Source organism: Ranitomeya variabilis, chromosome 6 (assembly GCF_051348905.1).
Source record: "Ranitomeya variabilis isolate aRanVar5 chromosome 6, aRanVar5.hap1, whole genome shotgun sequence".
NCBI lineage: Eukaryota > Metazoa > Chordata > Amphibia > Anura > Dendrobatidae > Ranitomeya > Ranitomeya variabilis.
The window spans coordinates 313,393,561-313,412,225 of NC_135237.1; the positions used below are offsets into that span (position 1 = coordinate 313,393,561).

At 43.1% G+C, this 18,665-nt stretch overlaps 1 protein-coding gene across 3 annotated transcripts in view; it reads right to left on the reverse strand.

The window, feature by feature from the left end:
• Window positions 1–18,665, reverse strand: part of DROSHA (drosha ribonuclease III) — a 276,733-nt gene that overhangs the window by 196,901 nt on the left and 61,167 nt on the right. For all 3 annotated transcript variants that reach the window (XM_077269726.1, XM_077269724.1, XM_077269725.1), the window contains exons 9-11: window positions 13,971–14,057; window positions 4,048–4,119; window positions 1,624–1,705 (exon numbers count right to left, since the gene is read on the reverse strand). In XM_077269726.1, coding sequence (XP_077125841.1) covers window positions 1,624–1,705; window positions 4,048–4,119; window positions 13,971–14,057 — 241 coding nt within the window. The remainder of the gene's footprint in view (window positions 1–1,623; window positions 1,706–4,047; window positions 4,120–13,970; window positions 14,058–18,665) is intronic.

Sequence of the window (18,665 nt, forward strand, 5' to 3'; positions counted from 1 at the left end):
AGCACTTTTCCAATAGGTGGGTGCACGCCTCCCAGACAAAGCATAAAAGACTTGCCTCATTCCAGACATAGGAAAAAATGCAGGCAGCACTCCATAGTTTAAAGGTGAAAAATGTGGTTTTATTTCAAACCCACATGCTGTGGCAACGTTTCGGCTCACATGAGCCTTAAAGAACAGAATATAACTCCAAGTAAATCAAACTTCTGTGAAATCAAACTGTCCACTTAGGAAGCAACGCTGTTTGACAATCAATTTCACATGCTATTGTGCAAATGGAATAGACAACAGATGGAAATTATTGGCAATTATCAAGACACACTCAATAAAGGAGTGGTTCTGCAGGTGGGGACCACAGACCACATCTCAGTACCAATGCTTTCTGGCTGTCCATGTCCTCAGGTCCACGAAACGCGTAGCTTTATAGCCCTGAATAAAGTATGCAACTCATCCGAACTCTGTGATTCCCTTGCCTGATTTTGGAGGAGCGCGAAATTGATGGCATCTTGAATATCCTATCTAGAATTTCTCGAAGATCCTTTGCGGGTCCGGTGCCATCTGCAGCCCTCCTATGATACTTACTATGTGTGTTGGGCATACTCACAACGTGTAAAGGTGAGAATTTTACCTTACAGTAAACTGATTGTTATTTTGTTAACTGTGCTATTGCGCCCCTCTCTTTACCCTTTCTAATTTACTGAGATAATGACTTTTGGGTTTTCATTGGCTGTAAACCAGAATCATCAACATTAACAGAAATAAACACTTGAAATAGATCACTGTTTGTAATGACTCTATATAATATATGAGTTTCACTTTTTGTATAGAAGAACTGAAATAAATTAACTTTTTGATGATATTCTAATTTTGTGAAGAACACCTGTATAGACACACACGCACAGACACAAATATATCTATGTATATAGATAGATATACACACGTGTGTGCATGCATATCCTATTTCCATAACCTGTACAGCAGATACTACTGAGCACAGTTACTGCACAGTTCTAGTTCTTCAGGGTGCCTGGTGTCAGTAATGCCACATCCTCGATAGGTCTGGCTGTCAGTCTATACATTACTCTAAGAAACTAAGAACATATAGTGTAGAGTTGTACCATGCTAGAAGATACAAGCTATGCCACGCATAGCAGAAAGGAATCAGGGCTCTGTAGTTGCACAGTTTCCTGCCTTGTATCCTTGGTTGCCCCCTGCTATACTTTGAAATATCTCGAACTGTGTATCTAATAACGCCATGCTACGGAAAGTGTGTGCATCATTCAGATCAGGGCCATGAATGATAGACTCTAATGTCCTTCCTGATAGTGAGTTTTTTTTAGAGACTTCAAAGAGTATAAATAAAAAACCTTAGGGAAATTAAAGCCGATAAGGGAAGGAAATTACAAGAAGGTGGATATAAGTGACTAGAGAGAAGTGAATGCATTATGTTTGTGGTTTGAATTCTGACATGAGATATAATAAATAGGACTAACAAGACTAAAGTTTTACTGCGTGCAGTAATACCGAGGAATAAAAAACAGACATGACACGTAGGCTACTAAATGGTTCAGTGCATTTAAAGCCCAGGGGGTAAAGCATTTCAGAAAGCAAGTAAAACAGACGTACCAATAAGATTCCAGTCATGAAGCTCTAATATGTCCCTGAACAGATAGGAAGAAAACAGCTCCAGTCCTTTTACACAGAAATGCTGAGGAAAACAAGGAGGTTGTAGATTAGTATCTGTATGACTAGTAGCCGCTCGGAGGGACGCAGGTAACGAGGTCACTGGACGGACACTGAAGGGTTATTATGGGAACACATTGTTATATCCAATAGTATATATAGAATATATTACTGCTTCATGCTAGCTGTAGACGAAGCTCTAAATGGAGCACCCCCTGCAGGGCATATAAGGTTTAATGAAAGCTGGTAGTTTGGCGATGTTATAACTAATATCAAAGCCAACATTGGCAGTTTATTAGTGGTAGCGTTTCAGGTTGCCTGACCCAAGAAAAAATCATCCCGATTACTAAAAAAGACAAAAAAAAAAGGTGCTGACTCAAGGAAATTATCTGGGGTTGGTATTTTACTCCTTCCTTCCAGATCAGGGGTCGCTTTTGTTTTTGCGGAATGAGTGGCAGTTTTTAAAGGGAATCTGTGATTAGGTTTTTCCTAACAGCATAATTTAGAGACAGAGACTCAGATTCCAGCAACCTGCCACTTACTGGGCTGCTTGCTGTAGTTCTTATATACAATTGATGGTTTCTCTGAAGGAGATCATCACTAGAGGACTAGTAAATCTCTTGCTACGTAGTCCTCCATACTCAAGAGTATAACTCCGCCCCCCAACTAATTGGCAGCTTTCTGCCTATGAACAGTGTACATAGGAAGAGGCCAATAAGTGGAGTGGGCGGGGTTATACAGAGCTCAGCAGCAGATAAAAAAGGGGTCTTAGCCAAACTGCAGGAAGAAGCCCAGTAAGCAATACATTGCTGGAATCGGGGTCTCTGCCGTTACAACATGCTGCACTCAGATGGTGTAGCAAAAACCTTGTGACAAATTCTCTTTATTAGAAGTTGGCAGTCATGAAGGTCTCTGTAAAACACGATTTTTTCTCTCAGCATGTAGTGTTTTGTTCTGCAGCAGATGGGCCATGGCGGTACAGCTGCAGCCGCTGCAGCTCCCTCCAGCCAGGCCTCATCAATGATCGCTGGCAATTCCAGCAGCAGATTAGCATTATTTAGTTAGGAAGGATCATGACTTGCTTGTGTCCATAGATCATTATAAATCTTCCACAAAAAAGCCTATTTAAAAACAGGGGTTTTGTTTGTTTTTCTCTTAACTCCCACCATCCAAATTCCCTCCAGCTCAGTACTCCTCTGCTATGTTCTCCGCGACAAAGATGCATTGTTAAGCATCTGTACGCACATAGGCAGCCAAGCATGACAATAAGACTACGGTAAGACTAGCAGGTTCCCTGCTGGATTTTATTGCTAGTTTGCCAACATTACGACAGATTCAATAGCAGACAATGAATCATTTTGAAGTCTGCATTTATCTTATTTAGAAATGTCATTGCAGACCTTTTATAAATATTAGAGAAAACAAAATAGCATGGCGGAAGAAGGAGAGGATGCATGGAGGAAGAAGAAAAAACTACAATGGCATAACACGGGGAGAAAATGAGATTGTGCTAATATAATAACGCTTGCTTCATTAGGCTTTAATTATACTCGGCACACAGCGCTGTAGTTGTCCACATCTATCAGAAACCGAGAGCTAGGATAAAAGCAATAAACATGTCTGCCAACACAGTGCCAAGGTGGCATGGGCGCAAGGAAAAGATGGATAAGTAGGGGAAGGATCCGCACTGCTCTAACACGGGCTCACCCTTGGCACTGACTCAGGTACAATGAATCCAGGGCTATGCTGACACTGATGCCCTTCAGTCCATTACTAGCTGGGAATGGCCTGTGTCCGCACACTATTACCTGCAGGCACAATCACCCTTAATGTGAAGAACGGCCCTGCAGGGTATTGTGCACAATGCAATATGGCAGCTATGGCTTCTAAATGGATTGCAAGTCACAGGAGCGTGCAACCAGGGCCGGAAAAATGAGTTATGGCCGGGCTGGACAGCTCACATTACAGGAGACAAAACCTCTCTATTAGACTGCGGAATGTCACCTTTTAATTCATTTAGATGGCACAGACAAGAGCAAAGGAGCGAGAGAGTGGTACAAGTTAATTTGCTATTGACTTGCTTGCTGCAGCTGGAAAAGGTGCTGATCTAATAAAATGCATATGTGTCCTGCCCATGAACTGCGGAGACGGGCACAGAGGTGACCCTCTAATTCACCTGCTGCCTGCGCGTCCCCAGACACCATAGGAAGGTCTTACTAAATCCAACCCCGCGTCTTCCGTGCTGCATATCACTAAGAAAATGTGTAGGGAAAAATGCCCGTGTGCGTGTTAAATCAATTACATGGCATCTAAGCCGACAGAGGATTTTCTTTGGCAGAGTCCAGCAACAAAGGGGTTATTCCTTACCTCGGGCATCATTTCCTCAATGAAATGAATTGTGTAGTCAATGTTAAACCGGATTACTTTGCACAGGGGAATCTGCAATAGCAAGGAGAACAGCAATCATTTTTAAGGGATAACTCAAGACTGCAGCATCTCTGAGAGCACTTAGCTCCAAACGAAGGCAGTGTATAAAACAAAGGAGGAAAAAAAAAAAAAAAGGATCCTGGAATGAGAGATGGACGTTCATCCTCGGCAAGGCTCCGCAGGTTTCCCAAGGAAGAACTGTATCGCCATCTAGTGGCCGCAGTGCGCACATTCACCACAGTGTGGACATAACTTTACAACCCCTGGGACGAGGGGCTTAAAATATGGAAGTAGCCAAAACGACAGAGAAGTGGCCACAAATAAGAAATGCTCATTCCTTACATTCTCCATCAGCAGTTTTATGGCAATTTCAGGCAACAATTGATATCCTACTAAAGCTAGCAAACACCCAATATAATGTAAAGCCATAAATAGTAAAGTATATTCATCAGCGTCTGCATTTCTTTCCTAGGAGACATGATATATAATACCATCTGGTCTATTAGCTTACTAGGACTCACTAAGTGGCAATTCTTTCAGTGTTTCTGCAGCATTTTTCATCTATTCAAATGAAGAAAAAAACACCCCTTAAAAATGCATCGCAAACAAGAAATCAGCTGCGTTTTGCCATGTGTTTTTCAAGGGTAAAAATGCCATGTTTTACAGTACCCGCAGAGTGAATGAGATTTCTGAAAGCTTCTGCCCATGCTGACCACTTCTGAATTGAACCATCAAAGCATTGTTAAAAATCTGCAGCACGGCGATCTTTACAGCGCGTTTGCTGCTGTTTTCATGGACTCAAATGAATAGGAAAAACCAAGTAAAAATGCTGTAAAAACACAGAAAAATCTGCTGCAAATAATGTGTGCACACACCCCTTTAGTAGTTTCTGTTTTGTAATGCTTGTCTCCTGAGCCTAAAGATTTTACTATCTGCAGCCTATGACTTCACATTATACTGCCCCTCGGGCATTGCTGGCCAATCACTGCTCAGGATCTGCCCCCGAAGACCCACCAACCCAAAGACCCACATGGACTGGTGGAAACGAACGCGGGTGAGTAGTCTTCACCTTTCCTTGGTAAAAAGTCAAGTATAGTTTATTTTTTATTGGAGGGTCACGTAAATAACAGATTTAAGGTTTGCAGTACTTATATCCATAATGTCTTGATAAAGTCAGGGTTCTCGTTTGTGTATAGGAACACTGAAGCTGGTGTCCCTGTTATACTATACCTTTTTTTGGGTTACGGGGACAAGAGTGAGTTTCCCTGACAATAAGGCGACTATTGCGCATTCAGCTAAGGGGTCTTACTGCAATCATTTGCAATCTATGAAGGACACAAGCAATGGTTCCTGTATCTCAAGAAAAACAAGCATTAAAAGCTAAGTGCCAACAGGTTTTTGCTACCCCAGCTTAGATCTCTGAATGCGGAGCTCTGTATAATCCCACCCATACCACCGATTGGCAGCTTTCTGTGTACACTGTGCATAGGCAAAAAGTTGCCAATCAGTGGAGGGGGTGTGATAATAAAGAGCTCATGAATATGGAGAACTACAAGACAGCACGTTTATTAGTCCTCTAATGATAATATCCTGCTGATAAAACAGTGATTTTATTTAAAAAAACAAAAAAAAAAAAAAACAAACACCGCAAACAGCCCATTAAGTGACACATCGCTGAAATAAGGGGGCTTTTTTCTTACATTATGCTGTTCTCAGACTAGGTAACAAAAACCTGCTGACAGGTTCCCATTAAACTCAAGGTTCATGTACGGCTCCATGTTCTACCAGATCCCCCAGAAAAAGAGATGATCTCTATACAGAAGCTGAGCAAAAATGGCTAAAATTCTGACATAATTGAACTCCAACCTCTTGTCGTGGTGAACGACTGCTGAAAGAAGCACCAAGATCAGTAAAAGTTGCACACCTTAGTGAATTTGGCACATCTTACTTCAATGCGCTCTTTGTAAAGACTGGAGTACTAAACATCTTGTTCATGCTTAAAAGGTTAAAAGATGTTTTAAGCATCTACACCATGTTCCAAATTATTATGCAAATGACATATTTCTCGGATTTTCCTAAATGGTCGGTGCAAGTGACAGTTAGTCTAATAAAAGTCATCACCCGTTAGAGAATACATCGGATTATATTGAAGAAACCTCCCAATGATAACAGTATAATCTCCAAAATGAATAAAAACTCAAAATGCACTGGTCCAAATTATTAGGCACAGTAGAATTTCTAAACAATTGATATGTTTTAAAGAACTGAAAATGCTCATTTGTGGAATTTGCAGCATTAGGTGGTCACATTCACTGAACAAAAAAGCTATTTAACTCCAAAACATCCTAACAGGCCAAGTTACATGTTAACATAGGACCCTTCTTTGATATCACCTTCACAATTCTTGCATCCATTGAACTTGTGAGTTTTTGGAGAGTTTCTGCTTGTATTTCTTTGCATGAAGTCAGAATAGCCTCCCAGAGCTGCTGTTTTGATGTGAACTGCCTCCCACCCTCATAGATCTTTTGCTTGATGATACTCCAGACATTCTCTATAGGGTTGAGGTCAGGGGAAGATGGTGCCACACCATGAGTTTATCTCCTTTTATGCCCATAGCAGCCAATGACTCAGAGGTATTCTTTGCAGCATGAGATGGGGCATTGTCAGCATGAAGATGATTTTGTTCCTGAAGGCACGTTTCTGCTTTTTATACGATGGAAGAAAGTTGTCAGTCAGAAACTCTATATTCTTTGCAGAGGTCATTTTCACACCTTCAGGAACCTTAAAGGGCCCTACCAGCTGTTTCCCCATGATTCCAGCCCAAAACATGTCTCCTCCACCTCCTTGCTGACGTCGCAGCCTTGTTGGGACATGGTGGCCATCCACTACTCCATCCATCTGGACCATCCAGGGTTGCTCGACACTCATCAGTAAACAAGACTGTTTGAAAATTAGTCTTCATGTATGTCTGGGCCCACTGCAACCGTTTCTGCTTGTGAACACTGTTTAGGGGTGGCCGAATAGTAGGTTTATTGCCCAGAGCAAGTCTTTGAAGGATCCTGCACCTTGAGGTTCGAGGGACTCCAGAGGCACCAGACGCTTCAAATAACTGTTTGATGCTTTGTAATGGTATTTTGGCAGCTGCTCTCTTAATCCAGTGAACTAGTCAGACAGAAACCTTCCTCATTATGCCTTTATCTGCATGAACTCTGTCTGTGCTCTGTTTCAGTCACAAATCTCTTCACAGTATGATGATCACTCTTAAGTTTTCGTGAAATAGCTAATGTTTTCATACCTTGTCCAAGACATTGCACTATTTAACGCTTTTCAGCAGCAGAGAGATCCTTTTTATTTCCCATATTGCTTGAAACCTGTGGCCTGCTTAATACTGTGGAACATCATTTTTAAGTAGTTTTCTTTTAAATAGAATCACCTGGAAAACTAATTATCACATGTGTTAAAGATTGATATCAGTGATCCATTGAGCACTGAGACGCAATCGCATCCACGAGTTTATTTGAAAAGCAAAACAATTAAATCTTTATGACACTTAAATCCAATTTGCATAATAATTTGGAACACAGTGTATTAACCGCTTCAGGTGTGAAAAACTTAGGCGTCACCAAGAGAAAACTGAGAAAATGTTATTTTTGTGCATTACCAATAAAACCCCCCAGAGTTTTCCTAGTAAATTCTTTGCTGTGGAAATAACTAAGGCGAGAAGGACCGCTACGCCAGTCTTCTGCAGCATCAAGCAACAGGCAGCACACGTGCTGAAGAATATTCACTTTTGTACTAGCTGCTGTGTCAGAACACATGGGACCAAAAGTAATAAACTGTGCTAATCTGATTATAGAAGAAGTTCACACCTAATAATTGCATTTTATTTTCTCTCCTGAGCCTTTTAATGCAAAGTGTGGAAAGAGAAAGGCAGGGAAATCTGTGCGAGGAAACGGAGTCTACTTATGTGAAGATTCATTAGCCTAGGAGAAAATCTTAATGTGATTATAAGCTTAATACAGAGAGAGCTTCTTGACATTAAAAATTCTCAATACCACACTTCTAGCTTCTTAACATTGCTGCGGTTATTCACATGCCCCACAAATATGGAGAAAATGCTGCCTTCCCCAACAAAGTCCTTATGATCACTGTGGTAGACCTTCAAGAGATCTGACCAGCATTGACTACCTACACTTATTTGCCAACGGTCTCAATTTGTCCCAAACTCGCCCAATAGATAACGGACCATATCACTCACCTGAAGAGATGAGCCAACCCAAACAGTACAGTTTGGTGTCCGTTCCAAACACCAACTGTTAGGGCACAGACAGCGAAGACGGACAGGAAGTTTGTATTCCTCTTCGAACACCAGGTGTTTCTTGAGCCGTCATCTGCATGACAGTGCAAGAAACACCGGCGGTTCTGATAAGCGGTAAGATTAATACCACCGGTCAGAGAGCTGCAGCTCCCATGCTGCCAGATAACAGCGGTGTAAACTTTTAACCTCCGGTTACTGGCGTCAGCTGATGGGACTACTACTCCCATCAGCCTACGCCTGCTGCCGCTAATGACAGCGCGAGTAGGCGGTGGATGATGAGAGTATTCATCAGCCGGGGCCTGCATTATAAATAAATTTAAAAAATGGCGGGGGTTCATCTGTATTTTTAATTAACAGTCAGGCAAAACTGACAGCTGTGGGCTGCAATCCTCAGCTGTCAGCTTTAGCAAGGCTGGTTATCAAGAATAGAGGGGTTCCTACACCAGAATTATTTATCTATAGCGCAGGCTGATAAACCACGTAATATCACAAAAAGGACATTTAGGGGTCACGAAAAGCTTGATGAAAATGCACTCTACAGCGGTGGCCATAACAGTTGATGTAGGTCTTCTTACTATTTTTTAACAACTACAGTTGAGAAAAAAGATTTACAGGACTCTTTGAATTGCCTCCTGTCAGCATTCCCGATGCCTTTTCTGATTGGGAGGTCCGGAACGACACCATCATTGCAATGTGATGCACTCTTTACGTTATGCTGGGCCTATTCATCAGAATGGACAGTGGGAATTCTGGCAGGTAAAAGGTGGTTCAAAGAGCTCTGTTCTGGAGTCCACAGAATTCCAATGTCTCAGCCAGACCGGGGTCCTGCATATCTTAGTGCTCAACTCTTAAATACCTATAGTAGATACAACTCAACCGTTTTAGTTCTATTCACATAAGTGTCTTGGCTAATAATCATAATGGAACCTTGTGCACAGACAGTAGAGAACCCCAAGAAACCACAGTGGCATTAAAAAGGTTCATTAGGGCACCAATATTTTTGATGACCAAGATAGTGCTGCTGAGACATGTATTGCGTTCGATTTGCAGACCTAACTTGCCCATTCAAATGAATGGGTCTGAGCAAAAAAAACACACAAAAAAACCCATAGTACTCAGGTGCCATCTATGCTGTATCCTTGTGTTGTCTGTTTTTCACTGACTGGTTGCTAGGAGAAGCGCCATTATTACGTACAAAAATTATGGATGCTAAAACAGATACAAGAACAAAAAATTGATGTAAAACAGACCCAGCACACTGATAAAAATCAGGCATTTCTGCCGTAAAAGAAGAGCTTTGTTCAATAAAATCAATATCAAGTACAACACCAGACATTTTATGTTTCAAGATTTTTATTAGTATTTATTTATTTATTTTTACCAAGTACCTATTCTGAATATAAAACACAACTTCAACAGTTTTATTTTGTGGGATGATTACTAACTCTCCCTCCCCCAGACTTTCATGTTACCAGAAAGGATTATGAGGGCAGGTCCATAAAATCCTAGTCAAAATACACAAATGTCACATGTGGATTTTGCGGTGGATTTGACACAGATTTCATATATGTTGCATTAAATGGGTTTGCTCAAGAACATTTTAATCAATAGATCTTGTAACAAAAATAAGTTCCACAACTGGATGTGTTGAAATAATAATATAATTCTTATAAAAGTGCCCTTGTGTAATGGCCGTGTCTGACCATGCAAAAACATTACAGAACAGGATGCCGCTTTCTCTGAGGTAAAACATTGTTTAAAAACAAGCAGTGAAATGTTTTACCTCACAGAAATAATCAGCTGTGATCCCATATTGTAATGTCTGAATACTTTGTCGTTTCCACCCTGTCCAGGAGCTCTGGCATGTTCAGACCATGTCCCTGTACGGTCAGACACAGCCATTACACAGCAGGGGCACATATATAAGAATATTTCAGCACAGGGGCATTTTTTTATACACGCAATTGTGGAACTTATTTTTATTTTAAGATCTATGGGATAAAAGTGTATTTTCTTAACTGGTAAAACCCTTTAAAACTGGTAACACTCATAATTCAAGGGGAAAGTGTCTGCATCATGAGGGTGACATCTGTAAAATCCCATCCACGTGCTTGGTATTGTGATCCACTGCAGATTTTACCTTGGCAAATCTGCAGGAAAAATCCACCGAATATCAGCTCGGTGTAAATTCATCCTAGGTGTTGTCTTCAAATGATGATTGTTAACATAACACAGGTTATTGGTGATGTGAACACGTGCAAGCAAATCGTCTACTCCCCATACATTCCTTTATAAAAAATAAGATAGTTTAGATAAGACTATTTCAAAATACTTTGGTATTCGGCTCCTCTAGAATATGTGACCATACACCTCAATAACTACTTAGGTTACCTGTGAGTGTATAATTCAATGCTGTCAAACATGCACAGGGAGGAATTAGACTTATTAGCTACATGTAATCTTGTTAGACATAAATATGTAGTAATTTACATGGTGGAGATGCATGCGGAATACTGGATCTTGACCTAAAGCCTATTCTATATGAAATTAATTAGACATTTCTTTTCTGACCTTCAAAAAAATGAGATATTTGTGGGATAGTGTAATCAGAAAATTGTGAGCAAGCTTAACAATTCATGTGTGGCTAGCTCTCCATTCTCAAGAAAGCACAGCAGGGTCCCAATCTCAAGATAGATGCAGGTCCCATTATTGGACATCTATGACATATCTGATAGATATCCCACAAATTGACTCAGATGGAAACCCGGTTAAGCCAACGTTAAGTAAAGCATCAGCTGTTATCAGTGGTGGAAAGGCAATGATGGATATACAACATCACCGATTCCATTATTTTATTTTTCTAGCTTAATTAGCACCATAACATTCCATACCACTTTACAGACATAACCGTATATACTCGAGCATAAGCCGACCCGAGTATAAGCTGACCACCCTAATTTTGCCACAAAAAACTGGGAAAACTTAATGACTCTAGTATAAGCCTAGGGTGGGAAATGTAGCAGCTACCGGTAAATGTCAAAAGTAAAAATAGATACCAATAAAAGTAAAATTAATTGAGACATCAGTAGGTTGTGTTTTTGTATATCCATATTGAATCAGGAGCCTGATAAGATGCTCCATACAAAATACTCCCCATATAATGCTCCATACAGTTTATGATGGGCCCCATATTAAAATATGCCCCATACAATGCTGCACAAATGCTGATTATGGCCCCATAAGATGCTCCATAGACACATTTGCCCCGTACAATGCTCCACAAATGTGGATTATGGCCCCATAAGATGCTCCATAGAGATATTTGCCCCATATATTGCTGCACATGGCCCCATAAAATGCTCCATACAGATATTTGCTCCATATAATGCTGCACATTGCCAAATACAGATATTTGTCCCATATAATGCTGCACATGGCCCCATAAGATGCTCCATACAGATATTTGCCCCATAAGCTGTTGCTGCGATTTAAAAAAAAAAAAAAAAAAAATCACAAACTCACCTCAGTCCCCCGGCACTTGCTATATTCACCTGCTCAGCGTTCCACCACTGACCGCCGTTGTCTTCCGGTCCTCAGTCTGCACCAACGTTCAGGCAGAGGGCGGCGCGCACTAATCGCGTCATCGCGCCCTCTGACCTGAGTGTCACTGCAGAGGACGCGAAAGACGCAGCGGCGCCGACGGTGGAACGAGGAGCAGGTGAATATCACGCACTGCCCCCCATCATACTCACCTGCTCCTGGCGCAGTCGCTGCACGTCTGTTCCCCGGCGCCGGCAGCTTCTTCCTGTAGTGAGCGGTCACATGGTACCGCTCATTACAGTAATGACTATGCGGCTCCACCCCTATGGGAGTGGGGTCCATATTTATTACTGTAATGAGCGGTACCAAGTGACCACTCTCTACATGAAGAAGCTGCCGGCGCCGGGGAAAAGACGTGCAGGGACCGTGCCAGGAGCAGGTGACTTATTGCACAGCTCTGCTCCCCCTCCCCTGCCGACCCCTGGGTATGACTCGAGTATAAGCCGAGAGTGTTACTTTCAGCCCAAAAAAGTGGGCTGAAAATATCGGCTTATACTCGAGTATATATGGTAGTTATCATGACTTTCATTGCGGCTCATGATCTAGATTACCTATCAGTATGTTCGGAGTTAATGGAGAAAACCTACGCTAACACAGTAACAAAATTCAATTGGCTGTCCTTGGTGGGATCTAAATCCAATGCTTCAAAGCAGCAGTGCTAACCACTGTAAGGTGCCCCCTAGATGTTGACGAGGTAAACGGAGCATTATTTTTAATTTTGACATGGACTTCAACATTGAGTGGTAAAGCCAAGGACTCACTAAGATCTGGATGGAAAAAGTTTGAGAAGCCCTGAAATACTGAAAAAATACTGATGTGTGCATAAAGCATTTGCTGCCTGTTTTTATACCTGGTTTGCCTCCTAGAAAGCAGCAGCTGAGATCTCATACTGTCTTGTCTGTATACTCGCTAGTGGGGTTGTCGGGTCCAAATCAATAAGTCTGCAGTCACTGTGTGTCACTCTGTGTGGCTGCACACTTATGAATCCCCCCAGCACACGGACCGTGCTGCAAGGATTCGCCGGTTTCTGAGCAGGGATTGGAAGCATGTATGTGTTATACATTCTATCAGTCAGGGCGTGGCCTTGCTTTCATACACTTGTATGAAGTTAGGCCTCGCCTTCTAGTCGGCCACACCCACTGGACTCCTGTCTCACTAGTCAGGGCGCAGCCTCATTCCACACAAGTGTATGAAAGCAAGGCCACGCCCTGACCGGTAGAATGTATAACACATACATACCCTCAGGTAGACGGCTCAGAAACCGGCGAATCCCAGCAGCGCACAGTGCGTGCGATGGGAAGATTCATAAGTCAGCAGTCACACAGCGTGACTGCTGGAGACTTATCGATTTGAACCGGACAACCTTTTTAACAGAAGTCATCCTTAACTTTTGTTAATTCTGGGGTTATTGATTTGCCTCGTCAGCTCAGCCTTTTTCCTCCTTTACATTGTGTGGACTATATGTCATGTTTTTTATATTTTTTTTCTGTATGTTTTTATTTTTGTGCACTAGTAAAGCTTTTTATGTTTTATGGAGACATTTGGTCACAGTCATGGTTTCTTTAGTGGGTTATTTGATAGTATGAAAGGCTAGCAGCAACAGAATTAGGAAAAGCAGACCTTGAGTAGGCCACACTTTCATTCCTAGAAGGATCACAAATGGACGGTTCAGAAGTTCTAATTAATTGTTTTATTGAATCTAGCAGAATCTAAGACAGACCCAATAAAAGAAGAAATGATCCTTCTGATCCTTATACAACCTGGAGCATAGCCTATTCATGGTCTCCTTTTGCCAATAATGCTGTGTCTTTAACAAGAGCAACAGAATCCCATTGAAAGTAATTGACTGTTTCAGCAAACTGTATTACTTCTCCATTATGCCACCGTTCGATTTAAAGATGTATACAAAATATATATGAAATTCAGCAACAGGTCGGTGACTTACGCTTGTGAGTGGAGAATGAGAGAACATCGAAAAGCCTTCAAAGATGTATTCATGGTCATCGTACTCGACAACAGTTGGCCGGTCAGTCTGAAACAAGAGGTAGAAAACGTCAGATTGTGATAAAGCTGTTCTGTGCTCTTTGGTGATCATTACTCAAGGTGTCTGCATAGTGAAGTTTCTTTGGCAAGAGTCTGTCTAAGCAGAAAGGTAAAGAAGTCTACAACATGTTGGTCAGTTGCTTCCAGCGCTTAATGTTTATTCTTAATGCATCCATAAAATTATCAGGCGTTCTTCCAGGTGATCTGGATGCCCAGACTTTTGGGCCAAGGATCAAGAGAAAGGAGCAAGTGACCGTCAGAATCTTCTAATGCGTCAGTGTGCTGCCAACATCTGCCTCCAGGCAGCACAGAGGTTAATTAAGAAGCAGGAACGGCAAAATAAAACGTTGTCCACAAATTCCAATTTCGCTTTAACCTGCACTCTATATATCAACAAACCATTAGTAGGGACGGGCGAATAAATTAGTGCGCAAACAAAACAGGAGATAATTGGGAAAGTTCATTTCAGTTGCCAATTTGCAGACAACACACAAATCAACACGGAGCAGGAAAAAAAAAGGCTGGGCGGAATTCATCAATCTCTTTTTATGCTCACTCAAGAAACCTGTTAAAATTTTGCACTGAACGTGGGGAATTTAACTCCATTGATGCATGCAAGAAATACTCTGTGTAGCTCATAATTCACAATAGGACTGAGCATCACAAGCCAGAGTCAGGAGGAAAAGCCTTTTCTACTGCATCAGCAACTAAATAAAAACCCTGCAGACATCTAACTGTTGCCGCTGTGTGGGAGTAAAGTCATAACTCTCAGTGCTTGATTACATTTATATTGAGGAATATGAGGTAAAGACATCCATTACTGAGGAAGCATCGGAGCCCTTAACCACGGCGCACACTGTCCCAGCCGTCGCTCTGCATTCAAATACAGGACCGGTGCGCGATCCACAGAGTTATAAAGTCAGCTGAAATGTCATTTCTTCAGCTCCCGGGTTCCTAGATTATTATATGCCACTGAGAACACAGATAGGGAGCCGTCCCATTAGCATATCTATAGGGCACAAATAGGAAATGCCCATTATAGTAGACTGGAAGAAGTCCATTTTCTTAGTGGGATCCTATCATCATTTTTCTCCCCTGTGAAATAAATATAAAGACGTTGCAGGTTCGGTAAGCAATAGTAATAGCTACATGCTTCCTAGGTGATCTATGGAGACTGAGTGATAAGAAATCTTTACCTTCTATTCAAAGTTAGCATGAAGGACTGAAGTGTAGAGAGCAGAGCTGTCATACGAAGTCTGACAGTCAACAAAAGCAGATTTTTGTGTACTCACCGTAAAATCTCTTTCTCTTAGCATCTAATTGGGGGACACAGGACCATGGGTGTTACGCTGCTGTCCACTAGGAGGCGACACTATGCATAATCTGAAAAAGATTAACTGTGGCTCCTCCTCTGCAGTATACACCCCTGGACGGCGTCAGCCTTCTCCAGTTTTGTGCAAAAGCAGTAGGAGGAACGTAACATGAATAACATAATTATGCCTGTAAGAAGGCAACTATGTACGAGCTCAAGAAAACCATATGAGAACTCAACAGTTACAACGGCCCGGAAAGGGCAACAGGGTGGGAGCTGTGTCCCCCAATTAGAGGCTAAGAGAAAGAGATTTTACGGTGAGTACACAAAAATCTCCTTTACTCTGTCGCCTCATTGGGGGACACAGGACCATGGGACGTCCTAAAGCAGTCCCTGGGCGGGAAGCAATGGACAAATATTGTGCAGACAGGCCCCTATACTTAGGGCACCGCCGCCTGCAGAACACGTCGACCCAGGCTCGCGTCCACTGAGGACTGGGTATGAACCCTGTAGTGTTTAGTAAACGTGTGTAGGCTAGTCCAAGTGGCCACCTTACACACTTGTTGTGCCGAAGCCTGGTGCCGAATGGCCCAGGAGGCCCCTACCGCCCGTGTAGAATGTGCCGTAATACCGTCTGGAAGAGGAGAATTCTTAAGGCGGTAGGCCTCTTGTATGGTGGATTTGATCCACCTGGCAAGGGTAGCTTTGGAAGCTGGCAGACCCTTGTTGCCGCCTTCCGGAAGGAGGAAAAGAGAATCAGACCTCCGGAAGGACGCAGTCCTAGACATGTATATACGCAATGCCCTGACGAGGTCAAGCGTATGCAGGGCCTTCTCCACTCTATGAACCGGAACCGGACAAAGGGATGGTAGTGAAATTTCCTCATTGAGGTGGAAGTTGGACACAACCTTCGGAAGTAAGGATGGGACCGTACGAAGAACTACCTTGTCCTGGTGAAAAGCCAGGAAGGGCCGTCTGCAGGAGAGTGCTGTCAGTTCAGACACCCTGCGTAGCGAGGTGATTTCCACCAGGAAAACCACCTTCTGGAAGAGAAGGCGGAGCGGGACCTCCTTAAGGGGTTCGAAGGGTGGTTTGTCATGATTCCCCAATGGCATGGGAACATCAGAAACACAAAATAACAGACTAGCCCTCGGGTGATGGAAACTCAAGCTGACCGTGACCTAAATCTACCACACAACTAACAGTAGCCAGGAAGCATTCCTACGGCTGCCTAGATGCCATGCGCCAGCCGGAGAACTAACTACGCCTGGAAGAGGAAGGAACAGACCTGGCTTACCTCTAGTGAAATTCCCCAAAGACGATAGTAGACCCCACATATATTAACGGTGAGTTCAGAGGAAAAGACATACACAGTATGAAGGTAGATTTAGCAAAGCGAGGTCCACTTACTAGATAGAGGAAGGATACAAAAGAGGACTTCACGGTCAGCTGAAAAACCCTTTCAAAAACCCATCCTGAAATTACTTTAAGACTCCTGTGTCAACTCATGACACAGGAGTGGCAATTTCAGTCCACAAGAGCTTCCAGTAACAGGAAATGACAAACTGTAAACTGGACAAAAAATACAAAACAAAAAGGACAAGAGTCCACTTAGCTGATCAGCAGACTGGTAGCAGGAACATGCAACTGAAAGACTCAGGTTACAATGATGACCGGCAAGGAAGTGACTGGAGAGCAAGGCTAAATAGGGAACTCCCAAAACTGATGGAAGCAGGTGAGCTGAGGCAGAAAAGAACACACAAGTCTCCAGTACCACCAGCCACCACTAGGGGAGCCCAAAAAGCGGATCACAACAGTACCCCCCCCTTAAGGAGGGGGCACCGAACCCTCACAAGAACTGCCAGGGCGACCTGGATGAGCCCTATGAAAGGCACGAACCAAATCCGAGGCATGAACATCAGAGGCAGTTACCCAAGAATTATCTTCCTGACCATAGCCCTTCCATTTAACCAGATACTGGAGTCTCCGCCTGGAAATACGGGAGTCCAAGATCTTCTCTATAACGTACTCCAATTCACCCTCAACCAGCACAGGAGCAGGAGGCTCAGCAGAAGGAACCACCGGCACCTCGTATCTCCGCAACAACGACCGATGGAACACATTATGGATAGCGAAAGATGCCGGGAGGTCCAAACGAAAGGAAACAGGGTTAATAATCTCCAAAATCCTATAGGGACCGATGAACCGAGGCTTAAATTTAGGAGAAGAAACCCTCATTGGGACAAAACGGGAAGACAACCACACCAAGTCCCCAACACGAAGGCGAGGACCAACCCGACGCTGGCGGTTAGCAAACCGCTGAGTCCTCTCCTGGGACAAATTCAAATTGTCCACCACTTGTTCCCAAATCCGATACAACCGATCCACCACAGCATCTACTCCAGGACAATCCGAAAACTCCGCCTGACCAGAAGAAAAACGGGGATGAAACCCCGAATTGCAAAAGAAAGGGGAAACCAAAGTGGCCGAACTAGCCCGATTATTAAGAGCAAACTCCGCCAACGGCAAAAAGGCAACCCAATCATCCTGATCCGCAGACACAAAACACCTCAAATACGTCTCCAAAGTCTGATTAGTTCGCTCCGTCTGGCCATTAGTCTGAGGATGGAAGGCAGACGAAAAAGACAAATCAATGCCCAACCTGGCACAGAATGCCCGCCAAAATCTAGAAACGAACTGGGTACCCCTATCAGAAACGATATTTTCAGGAATACCATGCAAGCGAACCACATTTTGAAAAAACAAAGGAACCAACTCAGACGAGGAAGGCAACTTCGGCAATGGCACCAAATGAACCATCTTAGAAAAACGGTCACACACCACCCAGATAACAGACATCCTCTGAGAGACAGGAAGATCAGAAATAAAGTCCATCGAGATGTGCGTCCAAGGCCTCTTCGGAATAGGCAAGGGCAACAACAACCCGCTAGCCCTAGAACAACAAGGCTTGGCCCGAGCACACACATCACAAGACTGCACAAAAACACGCACATCTCGAGATAGAGATGGCCATCAGAAGGATCTAGCCACCAAATCCCTGGTACCAAAAATTCCAGGATGACCCGCCAGCGTAGAAGAATGAACCTCCGAGATGACTCTACTGGTCCAATCATCAGGAACAAACAGTCTACCAGGTGGACAGCGATCAGGTCTATCCGCCTGAAACTCTTGCAAAGCACGTCGCAGATCTGGGGAAATAGCGGATAATATCACCCCATCCTTAAGGATACCTGTAGGTTCCGAATCACCAGGGGAATCAGGCTC